General features: G+C 38.9%; 1 protein-coding gene across 6 annotated transcripts in view; it reads right to left on the bottom strand.

The window, feature by feature from the left end:
* Positions 1-20,852, bottom strand: part of MYPN (myopalladin) — a 119,796-nt gene that overhangs the window by 28,542 nt on the left and 70,402 nt on the right. For all 6 annotated transcript variants that reach the window (XM_045437568.1, XM_045437567.1, XM_045437564.1 and 3 more), the window contains 6 exons: positions 14,633-14,774; positions 12,479-12,502; positions 9,572-9,688; positions 8,714-9,086; positions 668-1,258; positions 153-291 (listed from right to left, as the gene is read on the bottom strand). In XM_045437568.1, the coding sequence (XP_045293524.1) occupies positions 153-291; positions 668-1,258; positions 8,714-9,086; positions 9,572-9,688; positions 12,479-12,502; positions 14,633-14,774 (1,386 nt within the window). The remainder of the gene's footprint in view (positions 1-152; positions 292-667; positions 1,259-8,713; positions 9,087-9,571; positions 9,689-12,478; positions 12,503-14,632; positions 14,775-20,852) is intronic.

Below are 20,852 nucleotides of genomic sequence, written 5' to 3'. Positions count from 1 at the left end.
TATGACCATTGGTTAACCGATGCTCTACCTTCTAAGACTGCAGGGTCAGCCTCACTGAGGTCTGGTGACCTGACCATCCAAGGACTGAATTAAGTGAAATTATATTTCTTATGATGAAATTCCAATAAACCATTTGAGCCCAACAATCTTACCTGCTGGTGTGATCTGACGTCATTGAAATTCATTTTTTTCCCCAAGTCCAGAATCACTGCATTCTTAGTTTCACGAATGTAATCATCATTCAGTGGTTGGGGAGACTTTGTATTTTTCTTCATTAGTCCTTGCGATGGCCTGTAAAATAAATTCACACCAGACATACCCATGAAAAACCCTGGCCTGTGTCCAAAAGCCTAGAAATCAGAGTGGCTGAAATGGCAATCAGACACTAGGAGTCATCAGGCACTTATGGAGGGCATCTTGTGTACAAAAGTTGAGCACTGCACAGACAATCTGTGTTTGTAGAGGTGTTTTCAATACTTAAATTGTTAAAAATTATTTAAAGTAATCATGCCCTTTGTTCTAAGGTGTTCAATATCCATTTAGTGTCTAAGAGATAGGATTATCTGGGAATCCACTAAATGAGTGTCCTGTCCCAGACCAAGCTATTGTACGCATAAATCCTTTCTTTAGTGACATCGTTTACATCAGAAACCTTAATGACACTTACACGGATGGTGCACTTCTAGGCAGCCCCATGGCATTGGTGGGTGGGATGGCAGGGAGAGAAGGCAGAACGGAGCTGAGGAAAGCCACTGGGTTCTGAATCCGGCTGGTGGGAGAGACGGGAGCTGGGGAAACACAGCGGGGCTGAAACTGGTTTCCACTGGAGATGGCAAATGTGAGTGGCGGCTGTGCTGGCTCTATTGGAGCTGGAAGGGGTGGCTCGTTTTGGATGGAAACTCCTCCTAGAGATTTGGTTTGCACGGAGGGGTGAGAAACTAAGAGGCTTTCTTTGCTCACTGTCCTCTGAATGGTTTGAGGAGTGCTGCTCAGGGTGAACACTGGAGAGCTGGAAGGGGACACAGTTGCTGCGGTGGTATTTGTAGAGGGGAAGAAATGCTTTGGCCGGGCCAAGCTGAAAGTCTGTGATGAAGGGGGCTTCACCTGCTTGCTGGACATTGTCACCGCCGGGGAAGCAGTGGAGTTCAAAACACTCATGTTGAAAGGAAACTCCTTAGGAGATGAAGGAGATGGGTTTTGCAACTGCTGTTGTTCCAGTAAGACTTGGTTGTGAAGCTGTTGTAGCTGGCTGGAATCACTGCACACAAGAATAGGGAAAGAGAAGGGAAATCTGTCACCATCGGCTTCACCCATCAGAAAATGCATAGACAGGCTATTTACAACTTTATGCTGATTCAGAACCAGAGTTGCCAGAAATAAGCTAATCAGTTCCTTGCGAGTTGTTTCTCCTTTCTAAATCTGTTTTATTCTAAGAAGGGAAAGAACCACCACAATGCACAACTCCAAAAGGCTTCATTCACATTGTAATCTCTGTGTTGTGACCCTGCAACATAGCAGCCCAATTTTAGAATGCTTACAAATCAGAAAAAAGAAATAGAAACAATGGTCCTCTGTTAGGAGTGCCTAAACTTCTGATAGGAGCAGGCTGTATCTCAGCTTTGGGACAGAAGACAGTGAGCTACACACTGATGTAAGTAACTGAATGTGTTGTATTCTTCATTTTGCCTCATTTTGAAACAAACCTTAATAAAGCCACAGGATGTGTCTTGGTGTTTCTCATCCTCTCTTGACAACAAAGCATCATAGATAAGGTGACCATATGACCCGATACATCCTGGGCAGCCTTGGTTTATGCCTGTTTTCCTGGCATAATCATTAATAGTGCTCTTTTACTCTCAAAAATAGCATGGTTTTAACAGTAGATTATATGGCCACCCTAAAAATAAACATTGCCTTAACCTTTTCTTGTTCCTAAGAGGACAAAGAAGATCAAGCCGGGAGTACTTTCTTCTTTTATAGGAAGCTGAGTCACAGAAATATTATATGATTTGACTTAGGTCTCACAGTCTATTTAGTCTATCTTAACAAAATGGTTAATTATTTTTTAAGAAAAAAACGGAAAATGAAAATCTCTAAAAATTATATATGCATAGAGCCATCAGGACTGCTAAACTGCTGGTTAGAAGAATTGACTCTCGAGCGAGTAACCACAGGAAGATCCACAAAGGAGACTTTGGTGTCCCAAGTCCACCATGATTTTATGTTCTTCGGATTTTATGTTCTATGTTCTGGAACATAGAAGGTGATCTGCTGAACATGAGATCTATTAAAAATGAAAGGTTCTGTATTTTCCTACCGTGAGGAAAGTCAATACCAACAGCAATAAAGTTGAACCAGGAGGTTGTCCAAACCTTGTTTTTTTTTAATTATTGGAGTTTAAGACCTTTTTCCTTCTTTTCATTAACATTTCTGATACACGATATATGGAAAAGTAACTTCACAAAACAGAGTCCCATCTGCTGTTAGATGCTACATACTGTGCAATCCTTTGTTCATCTATGAAAATTCTTGTTTTGAGTTAAACTAAGAATGCAGAAGCATTAGCCACTTGGCACAGTAACTTCTCTCTCTCCTTTTTAGAAGTGAGTATATAAGCTGAGAGAATAAAGCAATATAATTAAAAATTAATTAAACCTTTCCGTTTCATCATAGATGATTCAGGCAATCAAGAGAAGCAGAAATATCTTTGTTAGATTATCCTTAGAAAATATAAAATATATACAATTAATATTGTTTCTGTTAGTGTTAATTTTCCCAATGGCATGAAAATACAAAAATCTTTACATTTTTAATAGCTATCATATTTGTCAGGTCACATTCTGTGATTGCTATAGTCTGAAGATAATGCTATATGGTTTTCAGGACATCTCTGCATAGAGTAGTCTAAGTAAATTTTAGCCTTATGATATTGCAGAAATATTTTATTGTGGTTACAGAAATAGAAAAAGTAGTATCTGACAAGTAAGTAATCTTAGAAAGATGATGATGATAAAAAGGGGCAGGAAGGCATTTGGTATTGATTGATTCTTATTTTCTTTTTGTTCCCATTGAATAAAAACTAAGAACCAGATTTTCACTTTATTTACTAAAAAAAATTTTTTTAACATTTATTTATTGTTGAGAGATGGAGCATGATCAGGAGAGGGGCAGACATAGGATCCAGAGCGGGCTTGGGGCTCTGAGCTGTCAGTGCAGAGCCCAAGGTGGGTCTCGAACCCACGAGCTATGAGATCATGACCTGAGCTGAAGTCAGATGCTTAACCAACTCGGCCACCCAGGTTCCCCCAGCTTTTCACTTTAAATAAGACTTCCAATGGCATGTTAGCCTTTATCATTCAATTCAGTATATTGGGTTATAGAGGGCCACAAACCTTAAACATAATGATATGTGAGATACACTGTCAAATTGTTTTGATTATCTACGTTTTGGGAAGAATTCATTTGAGAATAATGTCTCTTTTTGTTTGAACGGGGTTTCTTTTTCTCATTTTATTTAAGGTCTTGTTTCAGAAGGGATTTAAAACAGCTATTTGGATTAGCTTATTCATTACATCAGGTGTCAATTCCATTATTCAATGAATGTTTATTGAATTTTCTGTGTTTACTTTGCTAGGCACTTTAGGAGATATAAATATGCCCAAGATAGTATGAGCTATTCAGGGCTCAAAAATCTTACTCTACATACATATAACGTAAATAACCACTGGTTATTTACAGATAACATGTGGAACTTACCTACTGCTTTAATAATGAAGGTACAAAGTTCAATGAAAGAATAAAGGAAGGGAAAATTAATTACAATGGCTACTAGTTCTAAAATCCTGAGTAACATCTCTAATTCAGAGTAACAACCTGTCGTAATTGCTATATGCTCAGCTGCTCTTTTGTTGTTGCTAATGAGGATTTCTGAAGTCAGGTTTATACCCAAGCTTTCTTTTATTAGCTTTCAAGCTGACATCAAGCTTTCTTGTACCCAAGCAGATCTATCAGCTCTCTTGGGTTACCTGTAAATATCTTCTCTTTGCCACAAAATAATTTAAACACAATGCTCAAGAATATGGTTTTGCAAGACAGACAGACTTAGGTCCTAATCCTGGCTCTGCCACTCATTATCTGTGTGGCTTTGGGGAGTTTCTACATTTTTTCTGACCCCGATTCCCTCATAAATAAAACAGGAATAAGTAATATCTCAACATTGTTGTGAGAATTGATAAAGCACCTAAAACATAGAAGTAACCAATAAATGATGGCTATTCTTTAGTTTCTGAACTATATGTATCAATTTCAAGATTCGTAAGAATGAAGATTAGAGTTTCAGATTTGTAAGAATGCTTCGTATTGTGGTTTCTGGGATACAAAAGAATTTCTTAGGGGTTTTGAACTGCTCAGATAAAAAGGCTTAATGACTAAACAACAACAACAACAACAACAAAAAACTTCGGATACTGTATCAAGTACTTTTGAAAGCAATTTTGGCAACAAAAATTTCAGGCAGTGTGTGCTGGACGGAGCTGGCTCTCGATTGTTCTGGAGAACAGATTGTGCACATCTCATTCCAATTCCCAGTTCAATGACCTTGCTTTAGCAGCCTGAAATAGAACATGGTGGGAGAGAATTGGCAAACGCTAGAAATCAGGGCTTTCCCGTCTCCATCCGTTGTTAAAACATTTGCCAGCACATCACTGATTAGGATAACTAATTCTGAGTAAATATGTCTCTGCAATTGGCTTTTAGCTGTGTTTTTACCAGTGGCAACCAAGCTGGGAGAATCACCAAGAGAATCACCAAGAGACAAACAAACCTCAATGATTTAGACACCATTGCTCAGAGGGTCAATTGACCGGGGAAAAGATCCAGGCCTAGTTATTATTATCTTTTTAAATGTAGGTCAGTTGTTCTTAAACTTTAGTGAGCCTCAGAAGCCTCTGGAGGGCTTGTTGAAACACAGATTCTGCCCTCCTTGCCCACACCCAGCTTCTGATTCAAGGCTGGAGAGGGACCTAAGAGTCTGCATTTCTATCAAGCTCCCAGGTGATGCCAGTGCTGTGAATAGCAAGGCTTTAGGTGGTTCTTATATGCAACCGGGGCTGAGAACCACTGCTTTAAAAAAACACTTGTCGGGGTGCCTGGGTGGCTTGGTCGGTTAAGCATCCGACTTCAGCTCAGGTCATGATCTCATGGTCCGTGAGTTCGAGCCCCACGTCAGGCTCTGTGCTGACAGCTCAGAGCCTGGAGCCTGTTTCAGATTTTGTGTCTCCCTCTCTCTCTGCCCCTCCCCTGTTCATGCTCTGTCTCTCTCTGTCTCAAAAATAAATAAACGTTAAAAAAAAATAAAAAAACACTTGTCTTCCAAACATAGGCTTTTCCAGTATATTCTGATATTTGTCTGACATTTTACTCACTTTAAATGTTAATTATCGTTGTTTCCTGAGTGTGGTGGGATGTGTGTATGGGGTGGGGTGGAATGATAAAGGGTTGTAGCTCAGACTCTCCAACTTTGGGTCAGTAGTTTCCAAACTGGCTGAACATTAAAACAGTCTGTGGAGGTATTCTGATTTAGTCGGGATGGAAGGCATAAATGTTTTTTAAAAGCTCCATATTTTATCTAGAGTGTAGCCAGCATGAAGAATCACTGCTCTAGACAGCTTGAATTCAAGTTGAAAATTTCAAAGTCTGAGTTATTTAGGCTTTGAAGATACAGTGTTTAAAAATGACAGTTTCTCTTTATTTTCCAGTTTTAATACCTGTAGGAATTATGTCTATTTCCTGTATGATGGCAAATTGAAGGAACAAACAGAAAATTGTATCCTCAAGATTATTCAGAGAGTCGATACATTTTATTGCAAAACCTAAAAGATTAAAACCAAAGAAGTCAAAACCAGTAAGAAAATATTGTAGACACATAGATATAGAGAGGACTTGTGTGTGTGTGCATGTGCACATGAACATATATATTCATACCTCTACGAATACAAGCCTCACACACAATTAAGAGAAAACTTGAGGAAGGCAAAAAAGATTAAAGAATTATAGGGGCGCCTGGGTGGCGCAGTCGGTTAAGCGTCCGACTTCAGCCAGGTCATGATCTCGCGGTCTGTGAGTTCGAGCCCCGTGTCAGGCTCTGGGCTGATGGCTCAGAGCCTGGAGCCTGTTTCCGATTCTGTGTCTCCCTCTCTCTCTGCCCCTCCCCCGTTCATGCTCTGTCTCTCTCTGTCCCAAAAATAAATAAACGTTGAAAAAAAAAAAAAAAAGAATTATATAGCACTCAGGACTTGATTTATAGAGGGTGTTACTACATAACTTAGTAGAAAGAATTATTATATTTATTGAAAGTCTCATGTGGCAGATACTGCTGACTGACTACTTAATTCTTCCCTTTGAAAAAGAGCTTGATTTTATTCAAGGAGGTAATATATGCAGCCAAGGACTACACTTCCTAGTCTCTTTTTCAGCTAGTACACCATGTGACTGAGTTCTGGCCAATGAGATGCAAGCACAAGATTTTGGATAAGACCTAAGAAGGTTCCTTGAAAGAAGTTTGATATCAGGACTTCACCCATTTGCCCTTCTTGCAGCTTGAAATCAGATGTGATGACTACACTATCAGCCACCCTGGACCATGAAGGGACCTGGAGAAGAAGCCAGTGCTGAAGGTGGCAGAGCAGAAGACAGGAGACTGGGTTATCAATGACTATGGAACCACTGTAACAGCCCTAGACTGTTCATCTAATTCCTTTATTTAAGAGAAAAACCCTCGGGGTGCCTGGGTGGCTCAGTCAGTTGAGCGTCTGACTTCAGCTCAGGTTATGATCTCGCAGTCTGTGAGTTGGAGCCCCACGTCAGGCTCTGTGCTGACAGCTTGGAGCCTGGAGCCTGCTTCAGATTCTGTGTCTCCCTCTCTCTCTGCCCCTCCCCCGCTCATGCTCTGTCTCTCTTTCTGTCAAAAATAAATAAAACATTTTAAAAAATTAAAAAAAAATTAAGAGAAAAACCCTCATGTATGTAACCCACCATTTGTTTGGGGTTTCTGCAACATGAACCTACACCTAGTCCTAACTGACATACCTAATAGCCCCTGAACAGTCTCTGGGTAAGAGGAGATCCTACAAAAAAGGCAATCCCCAAGGAAATTGTTTTGGGTTACCTGTTCCCAAAACTCCCTTTTCTGAAAAATTCCCCCACTCCCCACCCTGCTGCCCTTCACAGTTCTGATTCCATCCATTTGACTCTTCTTTTCTCCAAACATAAATCCTTTGCACCTGATTAGGCTGGATCAGCTGGTATTTGCAATTGAACTGCTATGAACAATTTAATTAGCAGTAGAACTTGACATAAAGTGTAGAATGGGACATGCCATGATGGGCCAGGTATGAATTGATGAGTCTCCAAAGAGAGGATTGGAGAGGATATGCAAAGAAGCAAGGAGGTGCTCAAGACAGAGAGTGAGTGGTGGACAGAGGCTTGGGTTATCCTTCTCTAGGCAGGGATTCTCCAGGCTGCCTTTTGTTTCCCATTCTTGCCTATTTCTCTACAATAACCCATTCCCTCTTTTTGTTTCAGTGGATTCCTATTTCCTGTGACCAGTAGAACTTTCAGGGGACAGAGACATTTTTGGATGTGATTTTCCAAGAGGCATGTTTCATAACATTTAATTTCATGCTCAGAATTTTGCCTTATGTGGTAGTGAGAAGAATATAAAACTAAACATGACCTGCTTCCAATGAACATCTTGTGTTTTGCACAGAGAAACTCATGAGGGAAGCACTGTTAGTATAAGTTTTAATGTTGACATTTAAAGGATTATGTAATTATAAATATAATTATAATTTTGACGTGTGGATCAAACAGAACATAGGAGTAGTATCATGTTCTGTGTTTGCTTTATAATGGATAAGCATTAAACATTGCAGCATGGCTCCACTGGAGGCTCTCTCGGGGGTTAGGGCGACAGCGTATCAGTCCCCAATGGGAGTCTGAAGATCATGACTCCTCCATTCTTTCATCCCCATTATATTTATACAAAACCTACTGTGGTCACTACAGCATATCCAGCCATAGCAAAGAACAAGTACTAAATATGTTTTCCATAGTGACTACAAACGCTTTAGTTGAAGCAGAAATGGGAAAGGTAAGAATAAAGTTACAGACCATAAGGAATATTAGATACAAGAAAGGGTTTATAAAAAGAGTGTAGAAGTCCTTCAGCTGGAGCCCTCTAACATTAGACAAACATCTTTATCAGCTAGTTTAGGGGTAACATTAGGTGTAACATTTCTCAAAGGTAGAATATTTGACAGTAAGGATGGTAGTGATAGTACACTAACATTGATGTAAGGATTTATGGTTTGCAAAGCATTTAAAGTGTATTTTCTCAGGGTGTCTGGGTGGCTCAGTCTGTTAAGCTGTCTTCAGCTCAGGTCATGATCTCACGGCTGGTGGGTTAGAGCCCCATTGGTCTCTGTGCTGACAGCCCAGAGCCTGGAGCCTGCTTCAGATTCTGTGTCTCCCTCTCTCTCTCTGCCCCTTCCCTGCTTGTGTTCTGTTTTTCTCTCTCTCAGAAATAAATAAACATTAACAAAAATAAAGTGTATTTTCTCATTTCATAATTCCCTTTTTCAGCACCATTATTTTTAAGGGCACATTCAGAGAAGCTCACAGGCACCCTGGGTCATCCATTCTACTTCTTACTTACAGTTTGGGTTTGGCCAGAACTGGAGGGGGTTCTTTGACAGGCGAAGAAGGCTCAGGGATTTTTGCTGCCTGTCCATTGAATCTCTCTGGGAAAGAATCAGGCCTTGTCTGGTTGGTGGTCACCACGCCACCCTCAGAAGATGCTTCACTTCCTTTGTCATCTTCAGGCAGGTTGAAGTGCACACGGAGCCCAATCCTCGAGCTGGACCGGGGCTCATTATGGTTTACTAGAACCCCTTCAAGTTTGGGTTTAGGGGGTTGTTCCACAGAAGGAGGCTCTGGGTTGGGTGGGGATGGCTGTTGCTCAATAACAGCCAGGTTGGTGGTGGAGTTGGCTGGGTGAAGAGACCCATTATTTCTGAGGTCTTCATTTCCTGAAAGGACAACAACAGGACCTGAGCTGTTAGCCTCACTCAATAAGACTGAGATAAGATTATAACTGTGAGCTGGGGGCATGTGTCCAAACCAGATGAGTATGCTAATGGGAGAATGCTTGTCAAAAACAATGACCATAATCTGGGGCATTAAAAAATGGTGCAGATACAGGAAAAAACTAAACTAAAAATCTAAGTACCATTTTGGAAAGAATATTCAAAGTTTATATAAGACCAAAGAGATGTTTTCTTAGGGAACACAATAGATAACAGTAGGATAATGGATGGTGGTGGTGGTCATAAGTGCAATAAGAAATTGAAAAAATTGGAAATTGTTTAAGAACATTTTCCTTGATAATTCAAATTTCTTTTAGGAGAACCAAGCTAGCTTCATGAGAAAACCAGTAAAGAAGGATAATGCAAACACTCCCTACTCATATTCAAAGTCATGGTCTAAATTGTTCTGGCATTTCAAGAGCCCTTACCTCTTACGTCGAGTTGTGCGATGCTTGACACTGTGCCATATTTGTTGCTCGCGGTACAGGTGAAGCACCCAGAGTCTTCTGCAAACACCTCAGCAATGACCAAAGTACAAATCTCCTCTAAATGCCAGTAAAACAGAATGGTTACTCACTCAATTATAGACATGGAATTACAAAATTTACTGATAGCAAGTGATCATTCTACAGAAATCAATGTAAGAAGTAGATTCTATTAATTGTTTGAAAATAATTAGTCCAATTACTTGATTGAATTGACTGATGAGCAGGCTAAAGTGAACCAAAGGATGTAGAACAAAAAACTTCACATAGACTATTGGCAAGAGGATTTTATGATAATACGATATCTTAATATGTTATCAATTCTCAGGTTATTTTCTATTTTTTGTCATCAGTCCAGATGGCAAAAATAGAACTGAGAAACAATAAACTTAAAAATTACAAGAACAAGTTAGGAGTTAAAGCAGAAGGAGATTTGTGTGAAGTAAAACAATTAATAAAACATTTTTAAATCTAGGACTCTCATTATGTCTGTGGGGAATTTTGCACTGAGGTAATTTTAAATGAAGACCACAACTTTAGACAAGAAATATTTTGCGGAGCTAATAGTAATTAGCTGATGAAGTAGTTTGAAATTCTGGGTGAAAGAAGAGAAAAATGCATTTTTTCCCTTTGCAATGCTATGGCAATTCTTATGGATTACTTTAATATACAGCATGGACCCCCTTTGAATAACTACAAAAGTGATTCCCACAATGAACCATGTGATTATAGCCTAAAATTATTATGGTTAGATAATCCTTGACAGCTAATGAAGAGAGGTATAAGATGGTAGCATAAACCATCAATTACCACTTAGTAGACCTGACACTGAAAACAAAACTAACAAAAGCATGGTTGTATTAGGAGGGACAGGAGGTCACAGCAGACAGTGTTGAGTACCTGCTCCATAGCTCTTCATCTTCCTCCTGACTAATAGAATTCTGGCTTTGTCCACCCTCTTTGAAGTGGTCACGTGCTTCAGGGCAACTTGGCCTCTGCCAGTCTCAGGTGGTGAATCATGATTGGTCATGCTAAGCCAGTCATATTAACTCTATCCTTGCTAAGTGATATCATGCACCACACAATTACAGTCAATAAAACAGGAAGAAAATCTCTTGGTGAGTTTATAGGAAAGTTTTCCTGCTCTTTAAAGAGAACAAAAGAGAGCATTGTTCCCTATTTTTGCCTGTGCAGTGGGTCATCTGCATGCAATACCCAAAAACTGTGGCAGCTGTCTTGGGTAGATGAGTAAAACAAGGCTAAACCTGAAGCTAGTGGAATGGGAAATGGGCCATGATGGCCTTAGAGATGCTAAATAATCCAATCTCAAGACTGCCATTTCTCAGGGCACCTTGCTATGTGAGAAAATACATTTTTCTTAATGCTTAAGCCACTTTTAGTTAGGTCTTCTTCATCGCTGCTCAAGAATCCTAAATGATGGAGAGGCAAAGTTTAGTTTTGGTGTCTCTCTGTCCTTTTTCTGAGTCCTCGGCCTATGCTTTCTTCTCTCTGTTCCCCTTCCCAAACATTTATACTCTCAGCTTTCAGGGATCACTTTCAGAAAATGGTCTGATAAATTTATTCACACTACACTGTATGTGCCTGATAAAACAAAGTATTTTGTGTCCAAAGGGTATTTGCATATATAAGATGGACAAGAGGTCTCTGGCTATGAAATTTAGACCATGGATCTGGGAAAGGCGGGACTTGTTTTGGGAAGGGACCCTTTTGGGGTGACTCTGAAATGATTTTGTGTATGAGATTGCCTAGTGGAAAAGTCTGCTCCACTCTGAATGAAAGTGTCAAAACCTGAAATATTTTCTTTTATCTATCTATCTATCTATCTATCTATCTATCTATCTATCTATCTGAGAGAGAGATTGGGGATGTGTGCAACGGTCAGAGAGAAAGGAAAAGAGAGAATCTTAAACAGGCTCCATGCCCAGCACAGAGTCCAGCTTGGGGCTCCATCTCATGAACTCTGAGATCATGACCTGAGCTGAAATCAAGAGTCAGACACTTAACCAACTGAGCCAACCAGGTGTCCTAAAAACGTGGCATATTTTCAAGGGGAAAAATACCACTTCAGTATAAGCAATGCAACAGTAAGGCTGCTCTGGTCTTTGCTATGTATCCCCAAGGACCTACTGTAGGGCTGTGCAACATGGATGTTCAATGTCTACTTCTGGAATACCTTTCATTCATTTTTCACAAGAGAGAACTATAATAATAAAATCCCAAACCATCATTCTTACCCAGGGGTACAAATACAATCTAATTTTCCAGGGTAATTACAGAGAAGACTTTCAGATATTTCTGCCGTGGTTTGTGAGTAACTTGTATTTTCTAGAAGTAAAACTTCACCTACTGTTACTCCCATGTCATTTTGGTATCTTCCCAACCAAATCTAATAACATCATGAATAGGTTGCTTCTGCAAATTTCAAAATCTGGTGGGTGAGTTTTGAGCCACATAAGCTGTGAAGTTGGAATTGATCTAGCGTCATGGAAATTGCTCTGCCCAGTTTCGGGAGGTCATGTGTAGTAGCCAAAGAGGGAAAATATTCCCAAGAAACATCCCTCAATAACCAAGAACTAACTGCATTCATATTCAGTATTGGATATAAACTTCAAATTTGCATATGCTCCCCTCCTTTCCTTCTCCTTCAGTAATAGCTAGAGTTGGTTGGAATCTTTTTTCTAAAACCTTATTTTTCATTTTTTTCTTGACACCGGTGTAACCAATGTTTTATTATTTATATAATATATATAAAATCACTGATTTATGTGTATATATTTATATGTATGTAAAACCACAGATCATACGCTAACAAATTAAAATGATATTTACCTGGTTCTGCCATGGATCGCGGTTCTAAAAGAAAAGAAAAATGAAAAGATTCTAAGCATTTATTTTACTAAGAGTCTATATTTTCATCAGAAGCTTCCTATAGAACTTCAGTTTTTTGTATATTCATGAGTGATCTGATAAGGTTAATTTGTAAATGTGAAAGTACAATGACCTAAGCACCAATGACCTCCACAGGGCCAGGGCAGCTGTCACAGCAGGGCCACAAGAGAGCTGCTAACAACATGATGTTGCTGTATTTTGGGACACACCTGGTTTTCACTTGGGACACATAAAGCCATAGGTGAGGAGAAGTTACTGAGTTAGGGTTTTAGGAATGACTTGCTTTTATTGGTACCCATTCAGCCTCATCTGAAACACAAGTTTCAAATTTGTGAAGACTGAGAGCTCATTCTTGGCTTTGGGTTCTCACATCCTAATGAAACATAGACTGTACCTCCTGCTCTAAGGTTTCTAATATTAAGAGCCTCAGGATAAATAACAAGAGGGCAGGGTCTTTGTCTTAGAATTCTTTGACATTCCTGAAAGTGCCAGCATGGTACTGAATACCATGGTGTTTAATTACAGGTATTCAGTAACAGTTGTTAAACTTAGTTATGACCTTCTACACTGATACAACTATTCAAGTTTTTTTTTTCTCAGTTTAAATGGTATTCAGATTATATTATCGTTGTTGCTACTGCTGTTAAACCTGACAGCAGTTTGATTCATACATCAGTGATAGGCAGAAACAAATTAACAGAAAAGCAAATAAATTTCAGTGTATTTTGTGACCGAAATGGGTCAAGGTGAAAGCACTACATGATAAGAAAAAGAAGAACTAACCACTTGAATATATAAATAATTCTTACTATAAAAAAGAACAGAACTTCAATATGAAAATAAGCAAAGGATATAACAGGTAATTTAAAAATAAAGAAATATAAAGACCCAATAAACATGAGAAAAAGTTCCACTCCACATCTAATTAGTGAAGTATAGATTAAAACAATTGTTCCCATTTTGGGCCTATAAAATTAGTGAATATCAAAAAAATGTTTAATATCCATTGTTAGTGAAGGCATGAGACAGATGGCATTCCCATATAGTGCTGGTTGTATAGAATAAATACGGCTTGGACAACACATGTCCCAGTACATTTGGGATAGGCCTGTTTTATTCCTGGAATCTCTGTGTAACTAAGAGCAGTATCTTTCACTTTTTTTTTTTAATTAAAGATCTTATTTTTAAGTTATTTCTACACCCAGTGTGGGGCTCGAACTCACAACCCTGAGATTAAGAGTTGCATGCTCCACTGACTAAGCCAGGTGCCTTCTTTCACTTTCAAGGTGTCCCAGACTGGCCGATCTATTATGTGATTATCCTCAATTTAGTTCAACCTTTTGGCATGGCATTTTGGCAATATACATTGAAAGCCCAAAAGAGGTGAATTTAAATTTTTTTTTTCAACGTTTATTTATTTTTGGGACAGAGAGAGACAGAGCATGAACGGGGGAGGGGCAGAGAGAGAGGGAGACACAGAATCGGAAACAGGCTCCAGGCTCTGAGCCATCAGCCCAGAGCCCGACGCGGGGCTCGAACTCACGGACCGCGAGATCGTGACCTGGCTGAAGTCGGACGCTTAACCGACTGCGCCACCCAGGCGCCCCTAAAAGAGGTGAATTTATACTAGCAATTTTAGTTCTCTTCATTCTATAGATACTCACAAATATTTTCTGTTACATGCATTTAAGCAGTCTATAAAATTAAAATTTTTTGAACAATCTAAATGTTCAACAGGAGATTAAATAATATAAATTGATTGTACTGATTTATTTTATTTATTTTTGTACTGAGTTGTTTTTAAAAGAAAGTATATTTATTAACATGAAAAGATGTTCATGAAATGTTGAGTAAAAAATCAATTTACAAAAAAGTATGATTTTTTCATTTTTAAAAAACATATGCATGGAGAAATTTGGGGGGAATATACAACAAAATATTAATTGGGTTTAGTTCAGAGGATTATGATTACAAGTAATTTTTCTTTTATCCTTTTACTTATATTTCAATTAATTGTTAAGAAGTTATAGAAATAAATGAACACAATACATTCATTAAAATTATCTGAAAAATAATTTGAAAGTATCAACTTACTTTTCTGTAAAATTCTAAAATCTGGAGAATCTTCTATTAAGGTCCCTTCTCTATACCACTCAACTTTAGGAGATGGAGCTCCTTTGACTCTGCATTCAAAGACAACCAGCTGACCTTCAGAGGCTGATAAATTTTGTAACATCTATAATGAAAAGAATATTGTTAAAACCAAAGAGTATACATTTTTGGAATCTAGTTCCAGTGCTGAATTTTAGAAAAAGATACTGTCGCCTTCACATTTGGTTTTTCTCCAAATCTTCTACATCTCCAGCAGCTCCAATTCTGTGGATATTCATTGAGTCTATTTTGGAAGATAGAATCAATCAACTGAGCCCATATGAAGCTTTGCCCTCATTATTCTCTTCCTTTTCCTCTCTGTTGTTGTACCAGACAACTTTATTAAATACTAAGTGAAACATTTTGAGGGTTTGCAAAAATGCTGATTTTTGGTAAAATACCTCTGTTCTTAAATGCCCAAGTGGAGTTTGTTTTCCAGAAATAATGACAATTTAAGAAATCTGCAGGAATATCTTATTAGGTGCAGTCAGCATGGTGGTAATGTATTTTTCCACACAAAAATGTCACTGCTCATGAGGTGGGACATCTCTGTAGCTCAAGTAACTGACTCTATTTGCCTGGCTTTGCCTTGTTTACATACTGTAGTCCCGGAAATTGTCTTTCATTTTGTTATCTTGTTTTCCTTATGTGTTCTTTACAGTACAGTTTCAATGATCTATTGAGGGATATAAACAATGACAATCTCTTTAAAATCATAGTCACAAGTGGAGTCTTATGTCATAATAAAATATGTTGTAATTTTGTGAAGGCATTATTAAATGCTTTTCCACACATCCATGAAAAAAGGTTTACAAAACCACTTTGAATGATAACATACCAATATATTCTATAATAGACTCTCTGGGAGAATGGAACTCACATTTTCCATTCATAACCAGTCTTTCAGTTGTGATTTGTGAGCTTAAAGTCACACATTCATTTGTGTAGCTGGTACTTCATTTGATTATGAAATTCTTTGGCATGTGTGTGGCATATTTTTGTTTCTAATGTTAGCCCAAACATTATAAACATGGAAAGGTTATGATTAACTTCCTCCACAAGCTCTATAAGTAACAAATGCTGCAAGGCTTTCTATTATTACATTTTGGGGGTCTGTATTAAGGAAATACTGGCTCCTGCATCAGAGAAGGGGAAAGCTGGTGTTTTATTTATTTATTTTTGCTTTTGTCATTCACTATTATAAATATTCTGTGATTATTTGTAGCTATTTTATGTAAAATTTATGATATTTTGTACATGACGTGGTCCCATCATATTTGTGGCATTTGTCTAAGGAATCTAGGGGTGGGGATAACCACACAACTTTAGCTATATATAGTAGATGACTTTTACCTGAAAGGTGTGTAAGTTGATATTTTGAAAGCCAGGGGGCGCTGTAGATCAACATTAGTGTTTTGTTCTTTATTCAAGATGAGATTTGCACAGAGGGGTCTCTGAATTAATGAGGAACTATTTGATTAAAAAAAAAACCCTCATTATTCTTTGTATACCCTCAACAATATCTTCTAGTGACAAGAAAGAAATATTCTTAATAAGCAGGGAACATCAAGGAGTCTTGGGTGCTCCTGGCAAGCTGGCGGATATGCTCTCGACCCTGACATCTGAGCAAATTCTGTGCTAACGTGGCAGCTTTGAGGCCTATTGAAAACTTTAATGGCAGTTGGATATCTCCATGGGATTCATATAAAATAGAGTTTCATTTCTTGAGACAAACAAATTAGAAAACCAAACCAAGAAAAAAAAGGTGGTGGTGGCAGAAGGGACTGAATAAATTAAATATGGCATCCCGTTTTTTTTTTTTTTTAATGTTTATTTATTTTTGAGACAGAGAGTGTGATCGGGGGAGGGGCAGAAAGAGAAGGAAACAGAGGATCCCAAGCGGGCTCTGCACTGACAATAGCGAACCCGATGCAGGGCTCAAATACACAAACTGTGAGATCATGACCTGAGCCCAAGTTGGAAGCTCAACGGACTGAGCCACCCGGGAGACCCAAAATATGGCATACTTTTTAAATGAAAGTAAGAAGAATGTTCTTACATGGCTTGCAGTTCAGTTCAGATACATCAGGCAATTCTCAATCAGTAGAGATTACACCAAAGCCCTGCTTGCAAAAGGATAGCCTTGAGAAAATACGTTGCTCACAATTGAGGCCAACATTAATTGGCTGTAATTATTCACCTGACATTGAAGGTCAAGACTTGTGTTCTATTTAAGAGGCCAGCCAAGATACCCTAGATACTACAGTGTATGTAATATGCCTGTTAAGTGTCTGTGATATGAGATGGAACCTCATTCCAGCTGATACATCATCAATACTCAGTAAGAGAAGTGCCAAGGGTCATCTTACAAGTCACTTAGAAGAAGTTGTTGAAAGTCATAGTTTGAAGGATGATGATAGTTATTATTGATGAAAACTGTGCTTTTCTACAAAAATATCATGAGAAGGAACTGATTCATATCAGGGTCCAAACCAGTTACACCATTTGAACATCGTGCAGATGGTGCCATGTTTAACACAGGAGTAAGTCTTAGGCTATTACTAATGGCAAAATGTCTACAGGCCTGATCATATTCATCGTGACTTCACCGAAGATAAATAAGACAAATGAGACATTCCCTAACTAGCAAAGATTAAGTTAGTCTTAACTAGGAATTATGGATTTGGACTAAAGTCACTAGAACTAAGGGTCTTTAACCTCCTGAGGTAAACAGTATTCAAAGTGCAAATCTGTCTTGTGTGTCATCACCATACTGATCATCTTGGAAGACATTCTTTGTAGGGTGACTTGACAAATCAGAACCTCGAGAAGCATTTCTTCCACAGTCATTTGATACTGGATCCCCCCTCCCCCCCCCCCATTCCTCCTAAAGATACTCGGAAGCCACAATGCAATGAAAACAATAATTGCTTATTTAGCGGAAATAGAAATTATTCACTACAGAATAAATATTACCATGTGACTGCTTTGTACCTAGCACTGTACCAGGTGCTTTAAATGTGAGTCGAGAGGACATAGTTTCTGCTTAGTAGATTTGTACCCACAAATATAATACAGGGACATCCTTAAGAAAGGACATCTCCCTTATTGGTGAAAAGATATTAGTGATAAGGTTCATACTGTCATTTTATTCCTTTTTTAATCCAGTTGATATTTGTGCACCTTGGGAGAGAGAAGTTGCAAGTGAATGTGTATAGTGCTTTAGGCTGGATTTGGATCAAAGGAGTTTTTATGGATAAAGATTTGACTGAGGACACTTTTACCCCTTGATTGGCACAGGTGCCCAGAGCAACAGTTGAGTCAGAAAAGTTCCTGGAATTGTTGGGTTGGGGAGGGGGGGTGGCCCATGTAATCTTCCGAAACATGGATCCAGACACTGGCTCAGTTATTTCAGGGTTTTCCTGCTTCTGCTATTATATAATGAAGTGCTCTTCTTCAAATTCTCACTTCCCCTGCCCCCTTGCACTCTTCAAATTACTGCTGAAGCAGCTGGAGCCAGGGCTGCTGCAGCCTTGAAAGCCTGCCAGGGCAGCTGCTGTTGGAGTGTGAGCAACACAGCAGTAAGATTCTAATTTGATCATCTACCTCCCTTTGCACTCAAGAAATGTGAGCGGTTCTCTCCCCCATATATAGAGTGGTTTTGATACTGTATAGAAGATGGAGGGTAGTCTAGCTCCATAAAATATTTAAAAATATAGATATCTCCTAGGAGTAGAGCAGTGAACTAGCATAGGGGACCCCAGTCTCCTCTACCACTGTTTTGCTGGGCAACCCTCCTTTTCATTTTAACCTTCTTTAAAAAGAAACTAATACCAGTACTTCCCTATCACAAAAGGAGGCATGAAGAGTTAAATAAAACTCCGCTCTCTAATTTTTGTTTTTTAGTGGCTTCTTGCCATTACTGGCAAAGAAATGCTTTGTTGGGTGGTACAGAAAATGAATCCTAGGGGCTGGAAAGCCAGAAGTCACTAAAGAAGTAAATAGAGCAGGAATAACCCAAACAAATATATGCATATGATCGGTTATCATGATGCATGCCATGTGATTACCATCATCAGTGGCTCTGACTCAGAAATTTTCTGACACTGGCAATGACTATGACCTCAATTCTACCCTCACTGGTGGAAACTAACGCAAGCACACTGTTGCTGATAAGTCTCTCTGGAATCTGAGCCACAGCCTATCCTTGTGCCCTACGTCTGAACAATCCCGATCCCATTTATGGAGCAAGAGCACACATCCTGAGGGCTAAGAAAGCCTATTCAGAATTTGGGTCTTTGTGCTAAGGACTGGTTTCCCACCATGTTTGGCACCTAACATTTTTGGAGATTTATCTAAGAAACGGCTTACACAGATGGTCCCTGACTTACAATGCTTTGACTTATGATTTTTCAACTTTATGGTGGTGTGAAAGTGATACACATTCAGTAGAAACCATACTTCACGTTTTGAATTTTGATCTTTTCCTGACCTAGCAACATGTGGTATGATCCTCTCTTCTGATTCTGGACAGGGTCGGTGAGGCTCAGCTTCCAGTCAGCCATGCAGTCGTGAGGGGAAACGACCCATAACACCATTCTATACCCATATACAACCTTTCTGGTTTTCAACTTCAGTACAGTATTCAAATTATATGAGATATTCAACATTTTATTAGAAAAGAAGCTTCTTTTATAGTATTAGATGATTAGATGATTTTGCCCAACTGTAGGCTGATGTAAGTGTTCTGAGCACGTTTAATGTAGGCTAGGCTAAGCTATGGTGTTTGGTAGGTTAGACATATTAAATGCATTTTTGATCTCTGATATTTTCAAGTTATAATGGGTTTATCGGGATGTAACTAATGATTAATTCATTTTCCCATTTGTATTTGTCAAAGGCAAATATGAATCTGCCAATTAGAGAATCTAATTGTAAAGAGGCATCAGAGTCACCACACAAAAGCAGTTAAACCTGTTGGCTTTAACCAGTCCATGAAAATTAAATGTAAAGGATAAGTGTTAAAGTCCTATTTGACTTGCTATAATAAAAATAAAAATAGCTTATTTCCTTTATGGACTCCTATCTAGATATTAGAGATAGTCTTCAAGGTGCTTGGGAGAGACGGAAAAGCAAACAGCTTTATTATTGTGCTAAATGTTGTACCAGAGGTATGCACCAGGTGATAAGATGAAGGAAAGACAGAGCACCTGGGAAGATTTGAAAGTGAGTGGAAGGAGACCAGGACACCTATCTGGTGTCTGGCTGGGCAGTGGTGGCGAGAAGAGAGGAGACTTCAGCTGAGACTGGGTATAAATTATTCTGTGGGTAGTTGCCTTTGAAGAGTCAGCACTGTCTCTAGGATGTCACAACAGGGCTTCAAAAATTAAAACGTCCTGATTCTGGGGCACTTAAGCTGTTTTAAGGCTGGGTGAATTGGTAGTGAAGTAAGAGACAATTAGAGGTAGCTGTATTGGCTGTATCACACACACACAAACACACACACACACACACACACACACACACACGTCCACTTATAATTTTTCATCAGAGTTGTATCCTCCAAGTCACAAACACATTGCTTTCCTACCTCATCTTTGAATATAGCAAGGCTAAAATTCCAAAAGCAGATTACAAGAAAAGAATCTGAAAAATTGAGAGAGATCTTGCTTCACATAAGAATGTCTACTCAACTGATATAAATATGGATAAACATGTCTCACTCTTGACTCTGTTGGATTTTGGGAAACCATCTTGGATGAGTTAATAGGATGGAGCTCTCCTAAAACTGATGTTTCTGTGGAAGTTGCACATTTAGCTCTTCCTTTAGGATCAATACTCATTGGAAAATATGCCATTTTTGCCATTTTGCCCTCAACCATGATTTCTCAGTCTCAGGACTACTGATAATTTGGGCTGGATAATTCCTTGCTACGCGTGGTGTAGAGGCTGCTTTTAGGCAATAGGCATGAGCAATGGAAACTTGAGCAAGGCAAAAAGGCCCATGGCAAGCACCAAGCTTAATGCAAACAGACCCATTAAGACATAGCCCCTAACTGGCCAATGGGCTACTTACCACCAGGCACAGTTCCTAAGAATTACCAAAAAAGGGAAAATTCCATATGTCCCCATACACCCTTACCCTGTCCTAGAGCTAAAGCCC

The sequence above is a fragment of the Leopardus geoffroyi genome, chromosome D2, assembly GCF_018350155.1.
Source record: "Leopardus geoffroyi isolate Oge1 chromosome D2, O.geoffroyi_Oge1_pat1.0, whole genome shotgun sequence".
NCBI lineage: Eukaryota > Metazoa > Chordata > Mammalia > Carnivora > Felidae > Leopardus > Leopardus geoffroyi.
Note: the sequence above shows the minus strand (reverse complement) of the source record. Positions and strands in the feature narration are given on the sequence as shown.